Source organism: Canis lupus, chromosome 13 (assembly GCF_011100685.1).
Source record: "Canis lupus familiaris isolate Mischka breed German Shepherd chromosome 13, alternate assembly UU_Cfam_GSD_1.0, whole genome shotgun sequence".
NCBI classification, from domain to species: Eukaryota; Metazoa; Chordata; class Mammalia; order Carnivora; family Canidae; genus Canis; species Canis lupus.
In genome coordinates this window covers 35910504-35929695 of record NC_049234.1, presented here as the reverse complement: position 1 = coordinate 35929695, position 19192 = coordinate 35910504, and the positions used below count along the sequence as shown (strand labels likewise).

Here is a 19192-nt window from a genome sequence, read left to right as displayed (position 1 = left end):
AATTCTTTGTGCTGTAAGTCTTTTTTAAGTGTGTGTATTTTACTGCCTGGATCCGTGAATACAACACAGCTCACAGACTGTGTCTACTTTAGAGTTTGGGCCATGTTTCCTGCTGTTTCCTGCCCTCACTCATCCTCCAGCTGCCCTGGCTGCTGTGCTGTTTGCCCCTACTAGGGGATCCCCTATCTCTGGGCCATTCGCCTCCCAAATTCCTTCATGGCTTCCCCCACCCAATGTGCTCCACCCAGCGTGCTCCAAGGCCCCATTCTCAGGAGGCCTGAACTTCCCACTGAGACCTGCAGCATCCTCACTGCCTGCCCCACCCCCATCTCCCTTTTCCACGGGGCTTGGCAATATGCGTGAACCTGCTGTTACTGTCTCACTCCCTGTGTTACACTATCCACTCCACAAGGGTGGGGCTTGTTTTGTGCCTAGAACAAAGCAAATGTTCAATAACTGTCAAGTATGTGGTAGGTTAACTGTGAAGTACTGCACAAACTTGGTTGTGGAGGAGCCCTTGTTCTTCACACTGTCCAGTTCTGAGGGCTTTGTGGGTATGAAACAGTATGTTGACAGTAGATGTGTTCCCAGCAGAGGAAGTTTTCACTGTGCACACTGCAGTTCTTGTATTTCACAGAGGTGGCTCTCTCTCCTTACAACTAAAAGTAAAGCACCTTTAAAATATGTATTTTTTAACTAGTTAATTATTTCAAATAAGTCTCTTCAGAAGTAGAATGTAGTTCTAAAAAGACTTCTTTGCATTTAGTTATCCTAGGACAGGTTGTTTGCAGTGTGATGGCAGGGCTGGCCTTCAGTGGAACAGTCTTTTGTCCTGTTCTGAGGGTGGAAATTCTGGGCCTGTGGCTTGGTCCAGAACTGATGGCGCTGTAGCACCAAGTCCTGACACACACAGGCTTCGGGTGACAATGACATGGGACACGGAATGTCTAAACACCCCAGTGCCACAGATGAGACACCTCCCATCATCTCTCTACCCCTTATACCTCTCCTTGTAAGGAGAACATCTGGGCTGTGAGGCAGCTTCCTGAGCAGAAGGCCCAGACACTGGGAAGGCCTGGATTTCACAGTCCTGGAAGGTGAACTGAGGCCTCCATGGATGTCACTTTTTTAAAGGAAATTCTAAATTGACTGTGATGACTCCTGTCCATGTTCCCATACTCTCCTGTGCTTGCTCCCGTCACAGCCCTTTCCCCACAGCCTGCTGGCATTTTTGCTTTTTCCAAGTCCCCCACCCCCAATTAGGCCTTGAACCCAGCACTTCACACAGTTGTACAAGCGGATGGAGGGTGATGGGGAGGCCATGCCCTTTAGTGTATGCTGGTGTAGTGATGGAGCTTTTCTTTTCCCACAGACTGGAAACCAACACATATACCAGCCTGTGGGTAAACCAGGTAAGCGAAAAAATGATCTGTCAAGTTTTTATAGTTTAGAGGGGGCGGGTTGTAAATGTACATAGTTCCCTATTTTTGGAGTACCTCATGATCCTTTTAACACTTTTCCCTCTACGGATCAAACCAAGTATGATGTTTAGCAAATTCAGCTGATAACTAGACCATTGGAGAACAGAACTTACTGCTGTAATGCATCAGAAACACCTCAGTAGGATGCCCTCTCCAAGATCAGTGTATGTTGTAGTAACATGAATCCATGCTCAGTGTTTATTTGGGTGTTTCTGTTCTGTGTCTTATTATGCATCACTTACTGGGACACCTTCCCTTTTACCAGATCCTGCAGCTCCGCCAAAGAAACCGCCACGGCCTGGAGCCCCTGGTCACCTGGGCAGCCTCGCCAGCCTCAGCAGCCCCGGGGACAGTTACAATGAGGGCGTCAAGGTGGGCACCTGAGCCCGAGCTCTGCTCAAGGCTCTGTGGAGCTTCTCGCTCCGGGATAGTGGTCTGTACCATGATGTGGAGTCAGTGCTGAGGACGGAATGAGCAGAGTGGCACTGCCATGGGCTCCAGGCGTCCATTTGGTTGGGCTCTGATCCCCTCCAAGAGTCAGGAACAAGCTTGGCAGGAAGCCTGTCTTTTCCAGTTTTCCCTCACATGGTGGAGTCTTGGGCCTCAGGCAGAGATAGGTTTTCTTCTTCACAGGCAGAATGTTTCTTTGGAATAAAGTGTGGGATGGCTTCTGGTTTAAAAAATTAATTAAACCAGGACACCTGAGGGAAGCAAGACCTTCTGTGGGCTCACTGTCTCTTAAGTGTGGAGCCAGAACCGCGTGCATCTCAGGCCACACGGCCACTGCCTCTCCTTGGCTCGGGAGCCCTTCACGCACGGCCTGCCCCGCTGCGTGTGAGTGGGGCCGTCGGGGTTCCTGACTGCCTCCCGCCCCCGGCCTCCACCAGGCCCTGCGGCGTTGGGCTCTAGGTCCCTTGGAAGCCACTCTCCTCCCCAAGAGAAGCAAAGCCAAGGGTTTTCCCTCTTTGTTCCCATTTAATGAGAGGCTCCCTACTTTGCATTAGAGATGAGTTACCTCTCAAAATGTATCTTGTTTCCCAGTTCTGATACACCAGAGATATTTTAGAGATATTTTAATATCTCTAAAATCAGGGTGACATGTTAGTTTAATTGGCAGCTTTTTTTTTTTCCTTAGAGGAACATAAAGAACAAGAATGCCTCCTGCAGTGGATGGGGTCTTAGAATCTAGTAACTCTGTTGCCAGTTAGGAGAAACATTTGTTTTCTGACTAACCAGGAACGCCCTACCTTACCATGTGCTGGGACAGAGCTGTGCTCACATTAGCCTCAAGGGTTGCTGGTGGTAGGATTGTTTCCACCTTTCCATTGAGACAGCAAGGCTACAGAAATCAAAGGGCATTTTCAAGGTTACAGGCTCCCCAGCTGAGCCAGCATTTAGCCAGCAAGCTGATTCCTGGAGACAGGAGAGGTAGCCCTTGGCAGAGAAGACGCCATCTCCAGCCCAGAGGGGCGGTGAGTGGGAAGTGAACGGGCTGGCTCTGGCTGGACCCACCCACCTCCTATGGGACACAGTACAAGTCCCACTAGAGCCAGAGGCACCCTTGCTCTGAGGGCCGGCTCCTGGAGCACGTGCTAGCAGGTGGTCAGCCCCTGGAACTCAGAGTGCTGGTCCTGGAGCTTGGCCCGGGGCTGGGCATCCAGCAGCTCCCCCAGCTTGGGATGGGGGGCCTCCCCAGCACGCTGCTGGCACCACACGGGGTATTCTCTGAGGAGGAGCAAAGGGGGACACATCTCTTCCTAATGTAGTTACCTGACATAAATTTAAAAAGGGAAGAGGAAAAATTAGGTTAATGAAGTTTGACGTTTACATGAGCCACAAGAACAAATTTTCTAAATGGCTTGTATTATAAGGAAAAATCTACTTTAGAGGTAGCTCAGATACCACCTAAGAATTCTGACATGTATTTGGCCTCCTGTTTGTAATAACATAAGTGAATATAATTGGAAAATACCCTTAAAGATGGTGTTAAGCAGGTCAGAATCATGATGGAAATAGTATGCTTAATTAAAACATGTATCAAGTAAAGATTCCTTTAGTAAGAAGTGTGAAGTAGGGGTGCCTGGGTGACTTGGTTGGTTAAGCATCCGACTCTTGATCTCAGGGTTGTGAGTTCACCAGGCCTTGGGCTGGGTGTGGAGCCTGCTTTTAAAAAAAAGTAAGCAAGTATGAAGTATGTCTCTAGCATCTTCCTTACCCATCTGTTCAGTAGAGGTTACTGAATCCAGCCTAACAGAACAATACTGTTTAGCACTGAAATGCTTATCTCTAGCTGTCACTAACAGAATTCATCCAGGTAACGTCCAGTCAGAAACCCATCTTGCTCTCTCCTTGGTGGCTTTGTTACGATTCTGGATTCTCTGAGGCTTTAAGCACCCACCTGAAGTTGGAACTGTGTATGTCTCTGGGGGGTGGCACCTTATCCCAGCTGCCTGCCAAGGAACCCCCAGGTTGGCAGGCCCCAGAAAGTAGGAAACCAGTGACAACGATCTCTCCAATAAGCTTTGGCTTTGGGAGTGAATGGTGGCTGGAGGCACCAGGGCACTGCTTCTGTGACCCACCTTGGTTGGGCACAGGGCAGATACAAAACACAAGCTTTAAGTAGATTAGCATAAAGCAGCCTTTGCCTCCTGGAGTCTAGGATGGCGGCACCTCTCCTTGATGGAGCCCTGCCTGCAGCCCCTGTTCAGGAAGCTGTGCCTTTATGTTGATCCTGTCTGGTGGCACATTTTGCCATGTGAGTCACAGGGCCCCGTGTGACTCAGTGCAGAAGGGAAGAGACAGGGATGTCCTCTCTTGAAGTGATGCAGTTAGGAATGATCCCCCTCTTTCTGATGCAGGGAAAACGCACTGTGGCAGGTCAGACCTTGAAATTTAATAAGATTCTACTGAACAACTATACCAAAGGGTACACCTGTTTCAGACCCGTCTGAGGAGGGGTCAAGATGGCCACCTTTTCCCAATTTACATTGTCTTTTTACAGTAGCGTAGCCTTGGTGTAAGCTGTAGAAGAAAAAAAAACATTAAATAAAACTTCTAAGTTTAAAATAAAAGAGCCTGAAACATAAGACTTGGCTCAAAAGGATTTGTTGTTTGTTTTTTTAGGTTTTGTTTTTAAAATAATCTCCTGATGTCTTTACGCACAGCCCCAAGCCAGGGATCTTTATTATGGTGTCATGGCTCATGACAAAGCCTGTTTCCAAAGACGTGGGGGGCTGGGTGTAGGGAGCGAGGGTTGGACAGTCTCTCCTGACAGCCCAGAAGTCCGACAGGCCATTCTCAGTGATGTCAGGTGCATTTCAGTGCCCTTTCTTTCTGAGGACCCCTAACGCTTTGCTTCTTGCATGGCTGCCAGGTTGTCCCTCTCGGGCTCTGTGTGTTGTTTTCTGCATTTACTTCATGAAAGCAAGCATGGCGTGTGGCAGGCCTCCTTACCTAGTGTGCGGGCACCCTGGACTGACGGCCCAGCTGTCTGCGTGGATAACTGGGGAACCAAGGGCTCCTGGGCAGGCTTCAGACTCGCTTCTTTTAGTTCTGCTCATGTGTTTTTGTGGGGGGTTTGTCTGCCACCTTTATTAATATTGTTTTTCTTTTTTCCCTTTCTCTGATAAATTTCTCTAACTTTTCCTCACCTCCCGTTCAACAATAGCCATGGAGGGTAAGCACCTTGTGTCTGTGTGTCTGTCCTGCTTCTTCACACCTAGCACTTTGCATGTGACTCTGCAGCAGAAATCAGGAAGTCTGGGGAGGGCACTTTTGCTTGGCTTATCACCAAAAACAAAGTTTTTATTTGCCAGAGAGTAAGGCATGCACACCTTTTCAAGGACTGAACTATTCCTGTCCGTGTCTGTCTCGAGCCAGACTTGAATACCCGGGCTCCAGGTTCCCAGACAGAGTCGGCCCAAGGGTTCAGAATGGGCACCTAGAGGTTTAGACGGAGCGCTGGCAGCAGCCCCATCGGCAAACGGCTACTACTATGTACTACAGCTTAGTTATCTTAAAATACACACATACTGCCCTTTCTGTGCCTCGTGTTACCAATTTGAATGTTCAAATGCCGTTGGGAGACTTTCCTCAGGCCCTGCGCTCGCCAGCCTCCAGTGCTCGGCTTCTCTGGGTAATGGTCATCGGTGTCTCTGTGCCACTGGCTCTGGGGTGGGCATCTGCTCCTTCATGTCACCCTCACCACAATGGCCAGGTGAGGAGCCAAGTCCATACCACTGGCAGGTACATCCTGGGGCTCTTGGCGGCACCGCCACGGCCCTCACTTGCACAGTGTGGTGCAGGCAGATGTGTCCATTTCACAAGACTTGTATCTCAGCTTGGTGTAGTCGTGAAGGGGTCACACACGTTTCCATGAGGTGGTTTGAAGGCAGCCACGCTGAGCCATACAGTTCGTACTGCAGAGGTCAGACTAAGCAGGAATTCTTAGAGTCTTAACATAGAATGCTTGACCCCCTAGCTAGCTTCCTGTGAAATCCTCAGAGAGGCGTAAAATACATAATTCTTTCTCTTGGTGAATGATTCTGGGGGGTGTTGAATCACTACTCTGAAAGAATCTGGGGCTTTTAGTGTCATGTGTATGATTCCACTTCATTTCCTTTAACTGAGCTCAAAGTTATAAAAAATGATTGTCTCATTCACTCGTCACTTGGATGAATTACTTTACTGTCATCCTCAAATCGAGCTGTAGCCGCACAGACCAGAAAATCAATTGTGATCTGCTTTGATCTCTTTTAAAGACCCTCTCTAACCTAGCACTGCAGTGGTGTGCCGCCACCTTGTGGGGCCTGGGGACATAACGGCTTCTGTGTTACAGCTTCAGCCCCAGGAAATCAGCCCCCCGCCCACTGCCAACCTGGACCGGTCCAACGACAGGGTGTACGAGAATGTGACGGGCCTGGTGAAGGCTGTCATCGAAATGTCCAGCAAGATCCAGCCAGCCCCACCGGAGGAGTATGTTCCCATGGTGAAGGTAAAACCCAACCCTGTGCCAGTGGGACATGTTCTTAGAACCGTGGAAGCCACGGTGCCCCTCAGAGTCAGACCCAGTGCTTCAGAAGTTGTGCGTGAAGGCCACACACAGGGACTGCGTTAAGTCACACAGAACTGCTGTCCCTGACCCTGACACTGGGAGGGAACGTCCAGGAACCCCACAGCCTTTAACAGTTAGCATTTGCACATATGGTCTTGCGTGAAAAAAGTGAGCCACAAAATGGCATCACACAGGCTTATTGGTGTCACACCACTTACGTGAAGTTTGACAGCGTGCAGAGCCGTGCTGTGTGCAGCCTCCGGGACACGCAGCTCTGCTGAGGAAGCACCAGCGCACGCAGGAGAGCACTTGACCTTCAGGTGCTACCCCGGGGAAGGGGCCGTCGTGGAGAAGGACGTTCAGGGACTTACCTGTGCTGTTCTCTTCCACTGAGGGGTGGATGTATGGGTGCTCACTGAATCGTTTTTAATAAGGGTCAAAGACAAGAATGAAAATACCATGCACTAGTCTAACCTTTCCAAGCTGCATTCAGGGGCTTGGTGTCCTGGAAGAAAGTGCCAGAACTGTGTGAGAGGCATGCCGGTGTTCGCAAGCTCAGAGGTGTTCTGCAGTTCAGAGTGCTATGAAGCTTTGCTCTGAGCCTGTATTTCTGGAACGTGTACTTGAACACACTTTTTTGGAGTGTGGTACAGTATGCAGAATGTAAAATTGACATGGTTTTATGGTTAAGCCTCCAGCAGGGTTACGTACATTCTCCTTGTTAGACACCTAATCCCCAAAACTCCTCTCACCTTGCAGCACAGACACTGTGTCCCCATTAGCAGCGCCCCGCCCCCGGCACCCCATCCACTCCCTGTCCCCGTGACGTGGGGGCTCCAGGGCCCAGAGGAGAGGAGGAGGGGCGCCATGCCATATCTGTCCTTTGGTGACAGGCAGGCTCATCACGCAGGATAGTGTTCAACAGATGTGTCCACGCTGTGCAGGTGCACAATGGCCTTCTGACTGATACTCCATCAGGGGCCACGTTCTGAGCCTTCGGGGATCTCAGTCTTGGGGGGAAACCCCTCTTAACTTCAGATCAGGCTCAGTACTGAGGAAAAGAAATACAGAAATTTCCATAAAGTGTTGAAAAGGAAACAAGCCCTGGAACTGGGAGGAGGCGCCCCTGCCGGTGGGGAAGCCCTTCATGTGTGTCCTGATATCCGTGTTGTCTTGTCTGCTAGGAAGTCGGCCTGGCCCTGCGGACGTTACTGGCCACTGTGGACGAGACCCTTCCGGTCCTGCCGGCCAGCACGCACCGAGAGGTAAGACACGGCACCCCCTCCTGTGCTGACCTTGCGGGCGGGACGCTCCCAGGGCTCCGGCCTGGCTGTGATGCTCCTTCCGGCTGCTCTGAGGTTGTAACCCTCCAGCCACGGAGGCTGGTGGGTTGTGGCTTGCCTGCCAGGAGCGGCCGTTCACCGGGGAGGCGGTGAGGAGCTGCACCCTCTGGGGTTGCTTAGGTCCCACTTGCCACTGCCGGCTGCCAAGCTGCGGGGGTCTGGGCCCCAAAGACAGGCGACTGTGGGGTAGCAGGGAGCATGGGTGCGAAGCTGGGCAAGGGCCAAATCCTTCAGCACCGACTCAAGTAGAGGCCGAAGGACCAGAGAAATGAGCAGGAGAGGCAGCCCGCCCTTCTCTTCTCCCGTGCATTTTTCTGAAAAAAAAAATTAGTTTGCAAATGACGCTTGTTTTCCACATAGAGCAGTGATTTTTAAAATGCCCTTTAAAGTAATACATGAGTTTTGAAATTTTTTTTAAAGACATTATTTATTCATGAGAGACACAGAGAGGCAGAGACACAAGCAGAGACACAGGCAAAGGGAGAAGCAGGCTCCATGCAGGGAGCCCAATGTGGGACTTGATCCCGGATCTCCAGGATCACGCCCTGGGCTGAAGGCGGCACTAAACCGCTGAGCCACCTGGGCTGCCCCAAGGGTTGGTTTGTTTGTTTGTTTGTTTGCCCCGAGTTCTTTTTTAAGGAATCAAAATTCACCCAAAATACTGTCTCTTATCAATAATCTCATTTTTGCCATTTTTAGCCATTTCATATCATATGTTGACCAACAAATGAGCAGACATACCTGCATTGTTTTAGTAATGCTCCCCGACATGCCAGCCTACAGAGGTGCTCCCTGACCTCCTCCAGGGGTGCCTGCTGATCCAGGGGTGCTCCCCAGCCTCCCCCAAAGATGCTCCCCGACCTCCTCCAGGAATGCTCCCCGATCTCCTCCAGGGGGTGCTCCCAGACCTCCTCCAGGGGGTGCTCCCTAGCCTCCCCCAAAGATACTCCCTGACTTCCTCCAGGGGATGCTCCCTGACCTCCACGGGGTGCTCCCTAGCCTCCCCCAAAGATGCTCCCCAGCCTCCTCCAGGGGGTGCTCCCTAGCCTCCTCCAGGGGTACTCCCTGACCTCCCCCAAAGATGCTCCCCGATCTCCTCCAGGAAGTGCTCCCTGACTCCTCCAGGGTTGCTCCCTAGCCTCCTTCAGGGGTGCTCCCTAGCCTCCCCCAAAGATGCTCCCTGATCTCCTCCAGGGGGTGCTCCCTGACCTCTTCCAGGGATTCTCCCTGACCTCCTCCAGGGGGTGCTCCCTGAGCTCCAGAGGTGTGCAGCCCAGGCCACACTTGCACATGCAGCTGTGTCCCTTGGAGTCCATGACTGCCCTGGCCCTGCTCGCCCTTCCCACTCCTCTTCCCTCCTGGCTCCTGCACCCACTTTTCTATTCTCTCTAGCCCCACAGCCCCCAGGGCTGTTCTCCTGTGTTTTCTTAGTTTCTGAAGTGATATCAAACTTAGAGAAGAGTTATAAGAACAGTGCAGAGAATTCCTGAATATCCTCGACCCAGTTTCACTGCCTTTTAACATTCCCCACGTTCTCTGTCTGTGTACACACACAGTCTCCTTCTCTGAACCGTTTGAGAACAGGTGGCATGTGGCACACTTCTTACCTTCCATGTTTCCACTTGCATCTCCAGTCAGGAGGCTGTTCTCTCACCTGGAGGGTTTTGACACCTGGGCCTCAGCACCCCTGCGAGGAGGAAGTTTCACCCTCTAGTTCAAGGCCAGCAGGGCTGTGTGTCCTGCCTGATGTCACGGCCAGTCTGCTTCCCACTGGAACAGGTCCTCAGGCTTCACCTTTCTGCCGGCAACATTTTGGAAGAATATAGGCCAGTTACCTTAGACAGTATTTATACCTAAAGTGGAACTGCGGGATGTTCTGTAGAGATTGAGGTTTCCTCCTGACGAGACTGAGGCTCAGGGTCTTTCAGGACAGTGTGTCCGAGGCTGCTGGTGTCCCAGTGACGCCCGTCCTGATGAAGCTGGCTCAGCTCCTAACTAAACTTCTTTCGCAAAGGGTGTGCGTTCACCTACTTGAAACCACTGAAACCATTCTCAAAAATGCCTATATGCTTAGAGTAATTTTATATTCCTTGCCAGTTAGGGCATTAGCTTCTTCATCTGCTTCACGGCAACTTTATTGGGTCTTCCACAGTGAGCAAGAATTTTGCCAAAAAATGATAGTTCCATATGCAAGAGGCGAGAAAATGGTGTCCTAACAAGTAAATGTTTGCTGATAAATCCTGAAATAATCTCTCCATCTCCCCTGATTCTTATACACAACTTGCTCTCCTGTATATATTCTTAATTATTTTTTAAAAGAAGAGGCGAAGCTTTCTTTGACTTTGCTTCCTTCTATCCCAGTCCCTCCTCCCACCCCCTGTGCTACTGAAGAGGGCAGCCCATCCTGGGCCAGCTCACCCTCATTTCTCTACTACAGCCGCCCTGGGGGCCACCTGACTTCTCAGTGAGACCCCACTGGCTTCAGAGCCTTCCTCATTCACTGTCAAGTTCAGCAGGACCGAGGTGACTTGGCACGGCTTGTGAGGCCCTCCACAGAGGAAGCCAGCGTATTTGTACAGTCCAGGCCAATTTCAGACAAATTCTCTGTGAAGTCTTCTGACCTCTCAGAGCAAATGGATCGCTGTGTCTCTGTTGGAGGATTCATCCCAGTGGTTATAGGTAGTTGTAGGCAGGCTTCTCCACCCTAGACTGAGCAGAAATGTGTGATCGACTCTTGCCTCCACACCACCACATGCCTCTAGGTAAGTGCTTAGTGATCATTAGAAGATTGAGGGGTTAAGGCCTTACCGATTGAACGAACAGATGAGGGAGGTTCTGAGCCACCTGGACCAAGCGTGCTGCTTCCGTAGGGCAGCTCCTTCCAGCACTGCTGCCCCTGCTCCCACCTCACAGCAGCACGGGAGCAGCACGGTGGGACGTCCTTCAGCCACTTCATGCGCAGCAGAGGCAGGTCCTGAGACACAGTTGGGGTTGTAGAAAGAGCACTGGCCTGCGAGTCCAGCCCAAGTGTTTGCATTGAACTGGAAGCCAGGAGCTGGACGACCTCAGCCAATCTCTTCCTGTCCCAGCTGTCCCCTCTGGTGGGGAGGGCTCTGGACTGGGTGGCCTCTGAGGTTCTACCAGACTGAGATTCTTCTATGGTTGTTTCTTCTAAGAAGCAAAAGTCTACTGGTCGCTGATTAATAGTCACTGAGGGCTTTTGTGGAAGGAGCAGAGGCTGCTGGATGTGTGCACGCACACACACACACCCATGGGCACTCTGTTGGCCAGTTTCCTGGAGGAAACCTTGGTCTTACACCCTGTTGTCCGGCGGGACAATTTGTTTAAGGGGAAGAAAGTTTCTTCTCCGGGAGGCAGCCAAGGATCAGTCCACGGAACGTGCCTCTCCTGACCTCTGTCTTGTCCTTCCAGATTGAGATGGCCCAGAAGCTGTTGAACTCCGACCTGGGTGAGCTCATCAACAAGATGAAGCTGGCCCAGCAGTACGTCATGACCAGTCTCCAGCAGGAGTACAAAAAGCAGATGCTGACCGCTGCTCATGCCTTGGCCGTGGATGCCAAAAACTTACTCGATGTCATTGACCAAGCGAGACTGCGGATGCTCGGACCAACGAGGCCACACTGAGGGGCCCTCCTTGAGGACATCGTCCCGCGTTCCACCAGCAGCGAGGGGCCCCGTGGTCCCCGGCCGCCGGCACTCACCGCGCCAACGGTTGTGACTGACAGCTGGTTGAAAATCTCTTTCATATAAGTTTAACCACATTTGATTTGAGTTCGTTTTTTTTGTTTGTTTCTTTTTTTTTTTTTTTTTTAAGTCATGGTGTTCAGAACAGCCCAGGATCCAAAATGTGGCATTTTTCTGAGAATGAAAATTGTTTGTGAGAAGCTTTTAAGAATCCTGAAGAACAGACCACGTTCACATGAGGGTGTGTTTCCGTGGAAATGGCCGAGGTGGCAGCGTGTGGATCCTGATCCAGCCCGGCTGCGTGTCAGGAGACAGGGGACGAGACAGAGAGTTCCGGGAAACCCCAAGGGCTGAGAATTCTCTGGCGAGCCCCAGGGTCATGGCCCAGACTGGAGTCTCTGTCGTGAGAACACTCTTGAGTTGCAATATTGCTGACACCACTTTACAAGAAAGAATATCAGAGCTATATTTTGAAGACTTGAGTCATTTCAGAAAAAAACAACCACCCTTTTGTCTTTCCTGCCTTTTCCTTTCCTGTTGGATATGTGAAGATTTGGTTGGAAGCTAGCTGTAGAACACACTAAAAACTTTGTCTTTTTTCACCAGAATAATGTGCCAGTTTTTTGTAGCGATGTTATTTCTCATGGAAGCAGAAATGCTTTGTACCAGAGCACCTCCAGACTGCACTGAGAAGGGGCTCTGCAGCCATCCCTGTTTCCAGTTTTATATAATTTATAAAGAAAGATTAAAGCCATGTTGACTACCTTGCAGCCACTGGAGCTAACGAACCCTTCATTGCATCTGTCTTCCCAGGAGAGAATTCAGCAAAGCAGAGAGATTTGGTTTTCTTTTGATGTGCAGTTACACCATCCATTCTGTTAAATAATTTTGAAAAATATACCCTCCCTTTAGTTTGTCGGGGGATATAAATTATTCTCAGGAAGAATATAATGAACTGTACAGTTACTTTGACCTATTAAAAAGGTGTTACCAGTAAAGTTCGTGGTGTAATATCCTTTCTTTTGGTTCCTTCAAACCGTTTACAATTTTCAGGTGACTTGCCAGATAAAATACTGTACAGGAAAGTTCTTGATAACTACTGGTGTCTCTTCTTTCTCTGTCTTCGGACAAGTCAAGGATATTACCACAGCCGGATGGCTGACGAGTCAGCCCTGCTGTTCCCTCTGCAGCTGAGGTCTCTGAGCACACAGCCCTGGGCTCCGCAGGCAGGGACAAGCCGGAGCGGGCTCCCGGGGGGAGGGAGGGGGCGGATGTTCCCCCGGACAAACACATTCTCGCAGGGCCAGAGTCCATTCCCCGGGTGCCTAGAGGACGTTTGCTTCCTCTGAGAAAGAGGCCAAGGGGTGTTACTCTGAGCTCCTCTCACTCTCAGGTGTCCTGCAGCCTCTCAGGTCCCGGTCCCTCATCTCTGTGGGGGTGACCGTGACGATTAGCTAAGACCGGCCCAGGTAAGGGGTGACGCCTCCGCATCCCCCACAGAGGGGCTTGCTGTCGGGCCAGTGGCCCTGGGGAAGGGGATCCAGCAGCCTCGAGTCAAGAGCCACTGCCTCAGATGGAGCGTCTACTTGAAGTTGATATTTTGCCTCCTGATCGGACTCTTCCTCTAGTGTGGAGAACGGCAGATCGGTCTCATGCATCCTGAGGATCAAAAAGGTGTCAGCGCGTGAGCCGGGGGCCAGGCAACAGCGGCCCATGGTGCGCTGGCTCAGGGCCCAAGGGACCGTGAGAAGGACCTCAGGTGACTCAGCCGTGTCATCCCGCGGATGATCCATGGGCAGCATTTCAAGGCTGGGCTGTGTTAGACAGGAGCGGCGCTAAAGAAAGTGAACGTCCCCCTGTGCACAACCTCAACCTCTGTTTTTCTCCCACTGAGTATTTTTCTATATAACATTATTTTAATTAAAGGGTACTTTATTTTTTTAAAGATTTTATTTATTTGAGAGAGGTGAGCAGTGGGAGAAGTAGATGCCCACGGAGCAGGGAGCCCGACGTGGGACTAGATCCCAGGACTCTGGGACCACGACCTGAGCTGAAGGCAGACACCCAACGGACTGAACCCCCCAGCACCCCCAAAGAGTACTTTAGATGGAGTAAAGGCCACAGCCACGCGGAGCTTACTGAAGTTTCACAGCGCAACACACTCTGGTCACTGACACCTGGAATCAGAAACGGCATCGTGCTTATGTCCCCAGTGGCCGCTTGCCCAGGAGGGCGGCAGGCACCGTCTTCTGTCCACTTACTGAGACCTAGTCCACGTACGGTAAACCCAGGGAGGAGACTGCTGGGTGACCTTCGGCAGGTGCATCAGCCCTCCCGGGACCAGCACAGAGCCGGGGAGACGCTGGGCTCCCTCGGGACGCCCTGCCCCCCCGCTGGCCCCATTACCCCTCCAGCGCTAAACCTCGAACCGCCTGTAGCATGCGCCGCCCGCACTCTCTCGGGGTAACCTGTGTATTTGTCATGTCCTCCGTGGCGTGGCTGGGTCACAGCCGGTTTCCCCGGGGGCACCTGCTGATGGCGGCACCTTGGAGCTGTTCTCAGCAGGACTGAAGCCGCTGTGGGCGTGTCTGCGCGTAGCAAACCCTTCCTGTTCCTCCGGGGCAAACCGCGATTAGTGGCATTTGTGGAATTTATGGTCAGTGTATGTGTAGCTTGATGAAAAACTGCCAGGCCGTTTCCGGAGGGCTGGTGCCCTGCCCTGCTCCGGCCAGCGGGGGCCAGACCTTCCCGGTGCCACCCTGTCACCACCCCTGGTCCTCCTGTTCTCCCTGGCTTCAGACTCCGCGGCGGGCGCGTGTGCGGCCTCCTCTGCCGGTGTTTCCCAGGGGCCGGCGACGTTGAACCTTTCTGTGCCTACGGCCTCTTCCTGAACTCTTCTGTGAAACATCTGCACAAATATTTTGCCTTTTCTGAAATTGGGCTGTTCTGCGTTTCCATTACTGAGCAGTAGGACTTCCTGACGTGTCCCGGATGCCGGCCTTCCATCAGACACCTGTCTATTTTCTCCCATTCTGGAGCAGGGCTGTTCATTTGCCCCCTTAGAGTCTCCAACCACCTTTCAGCGCCTCGATTTCGGACTTCCAGCCTCCAGAACTGGGAGAAAATCAATTTCCAGTTCGGGGTTCTTCGTCACAGAGGCCCCAGGACCCTCGTCCCACCTCTAAGTACTTCAACACCCCTCTCCTGAGAGCGAAGACATTTATTTCCATAAATACAGTTCGGGTATCACACTCAGAAAATGTCACATTGTCTCACAGGCCATCAGTCGTGTCCTTCATATCATTTTCCCCCAAATCCAAAATCCAGTCGAGGAGCAAGCTTTGCATTTAGTTGTGCTGTTTCCTTGGTGGCGCTGGTGTCCGGGAATTTTCCAAGCTCTTTGTCAAACACAGCGTCATTTGAAATTAAGTTACATACACTTACAATTAAATTCTATTTCACAGATGATGAACACACCCAAGTCCGCACTTCCTTGCTACGGTTCCGCATCTCGGTGTTCAGTCCTCAGGGTCGCATGTATCAGCCTGACCGTGTACTCTGTGCGTCTCTTCTTGCGGCAGCGTCCCCTGACGTCACTGTGGCAGCGTGATACTGGCTGGCTGGATTGGGGGGCATTTCTGCTGTGGACATTGGCAAACGCTGCAACTCAGGGCTTCTCTTCCCCTGGGAACCTGTCGCTCAGCATTTGCCTGCGCGATGCCCTTTGAGGGCGGTCGGTGTGAAGGACGCAGGCCTGTGCTGGACGATGACCCGGTTTGGGTCATTGTTGGATTCAGGGAGGCCAGCGCACGGTGGGGATGTGGCAGTGGCTAGTGCTGGTTCATCCCTCGACGCCGAGGGTGGCGTGGCCGGTGGTGGTCTAGGTGTGCTCCGGAGACAGCGCGGCGCCCCCGGGGACCCCGCGGGGCTGGCTTGTGTCCTGTCGCTACTCAGGCCGGCGGCCCTGTGGCAGGGGGACACCCGGCCACCCCCACTGCTGCAGGGACGGGCCTGGGGTGCTGCCCCCCTGTTTTGCCCTGCTTCACACATTTCCTGGGTGACGTGGAGGGCGGCCACCTGAGCAGCCTTCTCGTGGGCGCATCTGTAAGGTGTGGCCCGCCCTTTCCGCAAGTGGGTCCCTTCATGGGGCCACGTCAGGCTGCCGCCACAGCCTCACAAATGCGTCCCCGTCAGCCCTGCTGGGCGGGCACAGGAAGGAAAGGCTGCAGCCAGAATTGTCCTTGGAGCGGGGCCTCTGGAGCCTCTGCCAGGACCCCACAGATGGGGGTCCCAGTGGCAGCTCCTCCCCGAGCACGAGGGGAAGGGGGCCTCCTCAGTACCCGCACAAGGTCACAGAATTTAACTGCCTTTCTGAAAAACGGGAGTGCACATCTGGGTGAGGGAAATCCTGCAGAACCTGCGGGAGGCAGGGGGGCTCCACACCCCTTGGGCTCAGGTCATGATCCCGGTCCTGGGCTGGAGCCCCGCATCATCAGGCTCCCTGCGCCTCCCTCTGCTCCTCCTGCTCGTGCTCGCTTTTTCTCCTCTCAAATAAATACAATCTATAAAAACAACAAAAACCACAAAGCCGCTGAGTTTGATACAAGCTTAATGTCACTTCCTTTGAGAATTAACTCCTCTCTCTCGGCTTGAGATACTGAACAAGCGACCCCTGGCCTCATGGGAACCTGCGGGTGTACTTTTCACCCGAGAAAGTTCAGATGTCAACGAGAGAACGTTCTCCTAGGTGAGATGGAGAAGTGCGCGCACAGACCTCTTCTCGTAACTTCCGCGGGGAGGAACGCCCTTGGCCCGATCTCACGACCTGAGGTCATGACCTTGTTCCATGCAGCATGCAGGGTGGTAGCCTGTCCTCTCTAGTTCCCTCCATTTGTCAGTGCGGAGCCCTTTTTCCGTCCACGGAGACAGATCCACGCTGATGTGGCGGGAGTCCCCGCGGGGATCCTCCAGGGCCCTCCACGGTGACAGCTCGTCCCTTCAGGGCGACATCTACATTATCTGGAGCGGAGACTGGTCGTCACTCTCGAGGGAGATGCAGCAAAGAGCCATTTGAGGCATTTGAAACCCTCAGCCAGGGGAGGAAAGCACTGTGCCCGCCGTAGAACTGGCAGCCTGTCTGGAGTGTGCAAGACCCGCTGTGCCTGTAGAGACGCTGCTCGCTGTCATTCGGGTTAGCGACGCACACATGATGACACGAAGAGGCCTAAATACTTACTGCAGGTGAGGATAACCCACATCCCCTGGAGATGAAATGCAGCGGTTAGGATGTTTCATTTACCTGTTTTCTGTGCTTTTTCATTTGTATTTGATTCTTTCCTTTTTTATCACCAAATAATAGTCCATCGCAGGGATAGACTGCACGTCATCAGCTGACGGGCGTTTGGGTTGTTTCCACCTGTTTGGTTACGTGTGTGAATCACGCCGCAGTGGACATTTACACACGAGCTTTTGTGCGGACCCACATTTTCATTTCTCCGGGGTGGACACTAGCAAGGGACTGTCTAGGTCACATGACCATTCTGTATTTAACCACTTGCGAATGTGCTGGACGGCTTCCTAGCGTGGCCGCCCCGTCCTACACCCGCCCCCCCGAGCCCAGGGCGGGAGCTCCGATACCCCCCACCCCGCTCCCGCGTCCCGGCCGCCTCGCACTTGCCTCACAGCCCCTGGGTGGCTGCTGCGTGCTGTGGCGTTGTGGCTCTGGCCTGTCCTCCTCTGGTGCCGACTGGCGCTGAGCTTCTTGCCACGTGCTGATGGGCCGTTCATGGGTCTTCTCCGGAGAAGTATGTGCCCGGATCCTTCCCCAGTGAAATCCTGGGCTCGGATATCCCCTCCTGGGAGAGAGCTTCAGGCTGACGGGGTGCCCTGCCTCCCCCGCCACGGCACCCCGGCCCCCGCACCTGTCACACTGCTTGGGGATGCTGTTTCCCGTCTCCGTGTGGACTGTCTGCTGTTTCTACCAGCTTCTGGGGGAGAAACTGCCTCCTTAAATTAGAGACTAAAAAGATTCATTTTGGTAATTGTGTAAATCAGGATGTTTAACTTCATACGTGAGTCTCTTATGAGCTTGGCTCGTTGACTCTGACCCTTGGATCCTTGACTTTTTATCCCTTAGAGAAACCCCACACGCTTCCACCCAGTTGATCAATTGAGCGGAGTCCATAGCACAGAAGCAAGCAAAAGTCAGCTTCAGTTTTCCCCCGAGTGTCCCTCCAAACACTCTCTGGTCAAATCCATTGTCCATCTAACAGGTTGCATGTGCCAAGGCCTGCGGGTCCAGGGGTGAACATAGTGTGTAGGTAAGGAATAAATCAGCGGCCCCTCTGTTTTGACCTCGAAAATTCCAGACCAGACTAACAATGGCTTGACTCCGTTTCGCTCCAGGTGTTCATCAAAATCCAAACTCTTATCCGATTTGAAATGTTTCTCTCCCCCTGGACGGGCTAGACGCAGAGGTGGGGGTGGGAGCTGGCCAGGCATCCAGGCAGAATGACACCTCGAAGAGCAATGGGAGAATAAGTAAACAGAAAAATCAATGTTTTTTGTTTGACCTTAAAGGACCAAAAAAAAAAAAAAAAAATTGGGGGGGACTTTGAGTTATAATAAAATGTTCCCCAGGGAAAAGCTCAAAAGAAACACGATAGGACGGAGCAAGCGCGGCACCTCCTGCTGTTCTCCTCCCAGCTGGCCTTGGGGCCTTCCTGCTGGGTTTCCAGTAGGCAGATGTCGGGGGCCGGGGCCCCGTTCTCTGCGATTCATCCCGCGCAGCAGGTTCGTGATGGGCTCCTGGAAATACACGTTCACTCGCCACCCTGGGGCCCTGGGGCAGCCAGCTGGCCGGTGTCTTCAGGGGGAGCCGGGAGGCGGGGGGCCCTGTGCGGACCGGACCCCAGGCGGGCTGGAGTCTGCAGAGGCCCTGCGCCCCCTCGGTCGTGCCCTTCGCTGGACGGAAGGCGGGAGAGCCGAGCCCCAGGCTGCAGCCTCGGGTGTGGGACCGTGGGGTGCGGGACCGTTGGTAGCCCTGTCGCCGTAGGAACCCGGAAACCACCCCCAGGCCGGGGCTAAAGGGGCCTCAACAGGAACGTAATCTAAACTGCACCAAGTGCAGGGAGCGGATGCAGGAGGCCACGCGGCCTACGGCTCCCTTTGTAGGAGGTGTCGGGAGCCGGCAAATCCCTGGGGACAGGGCGACAGCAGGGGTCAGTTGTCCGGCCGGGCCTGGGGTCCCGTGCGGGGCGATGCACAAAGTCTGGGACCAGACACAGGCGGCAGCACCGGTGTCCAAGCGGCCAAGCTGCAAGCCCAACGGCGGAACCACCCCGTCTGGGTCGGAGCCTGTGTGTCAGGGGCTCAGCTCAGGAGGGCAGGAGATAGGAGATGAGGGCGGTCAGCGACGTGTCCTGGGGACCCCCCCCCCACAGGGCTTGGTGGGGAGCCCAGGGCAGTCGCCCTGTATCTGGTTCGAACGACGTCTGGTGAGATCCCTTCCAGCGGCGACACCAGAATAGGTGGAGAGGCTGCCCCGTCGTGGAGGCTCCCTGCCCCCGGCCGCAGGGCCCGCTCAGGCTGTCGGGGCTCCTGGCCGCCAC

At 53.1% G+C, this 19192-nt stretch overlaps 1 protein-coding gene across 16 annotated transcripts in view; it reads left to right on the top strand.

Annotated features, from left to right (window-relative positions):
• Positions 1-12580, top strand: part of PTK2 (protein tyrosine kinase 2) — a 266181-nt gene extending 253601 nt beyond the window's left edge. For 11 of the 16 annotated variants that reach the window (XM_038555624.1, XM_038555622.1, XM_038555619.1 and 8 more), the window contains 6 exons: positions 1373-1412; positions 1747-1853; positions 5149-5157; positions 6319-6474; positions 7719-7799; positions 11310-12580. In XM_038555624.1, coding sequence (XP_038411552.1) covers positions 1373-1412; positions 1747-1853; positions 5149-5157; positions 6319-6474; positions 7719-7799; positions 11310-11522 — 606 coding nt within the window. In that variant the 3' untranslated portion in view covers positions 11523-12580. The remainder of the gene's footprint in view (positions 1-1372; positions 1413-1746; positions 1854-5148; positions 5158-6318; positions 6475-7718; positions 7800-11309) is intronic. The other 5 variants (XM_038555623.1, XM_038555621.1, XM_038555617.1 and 2 more) reach the window with 1 other exon arrangement.
• The last annotated feature ends 6612 nt before the right edge of the window (positions 12581-19192 follow it).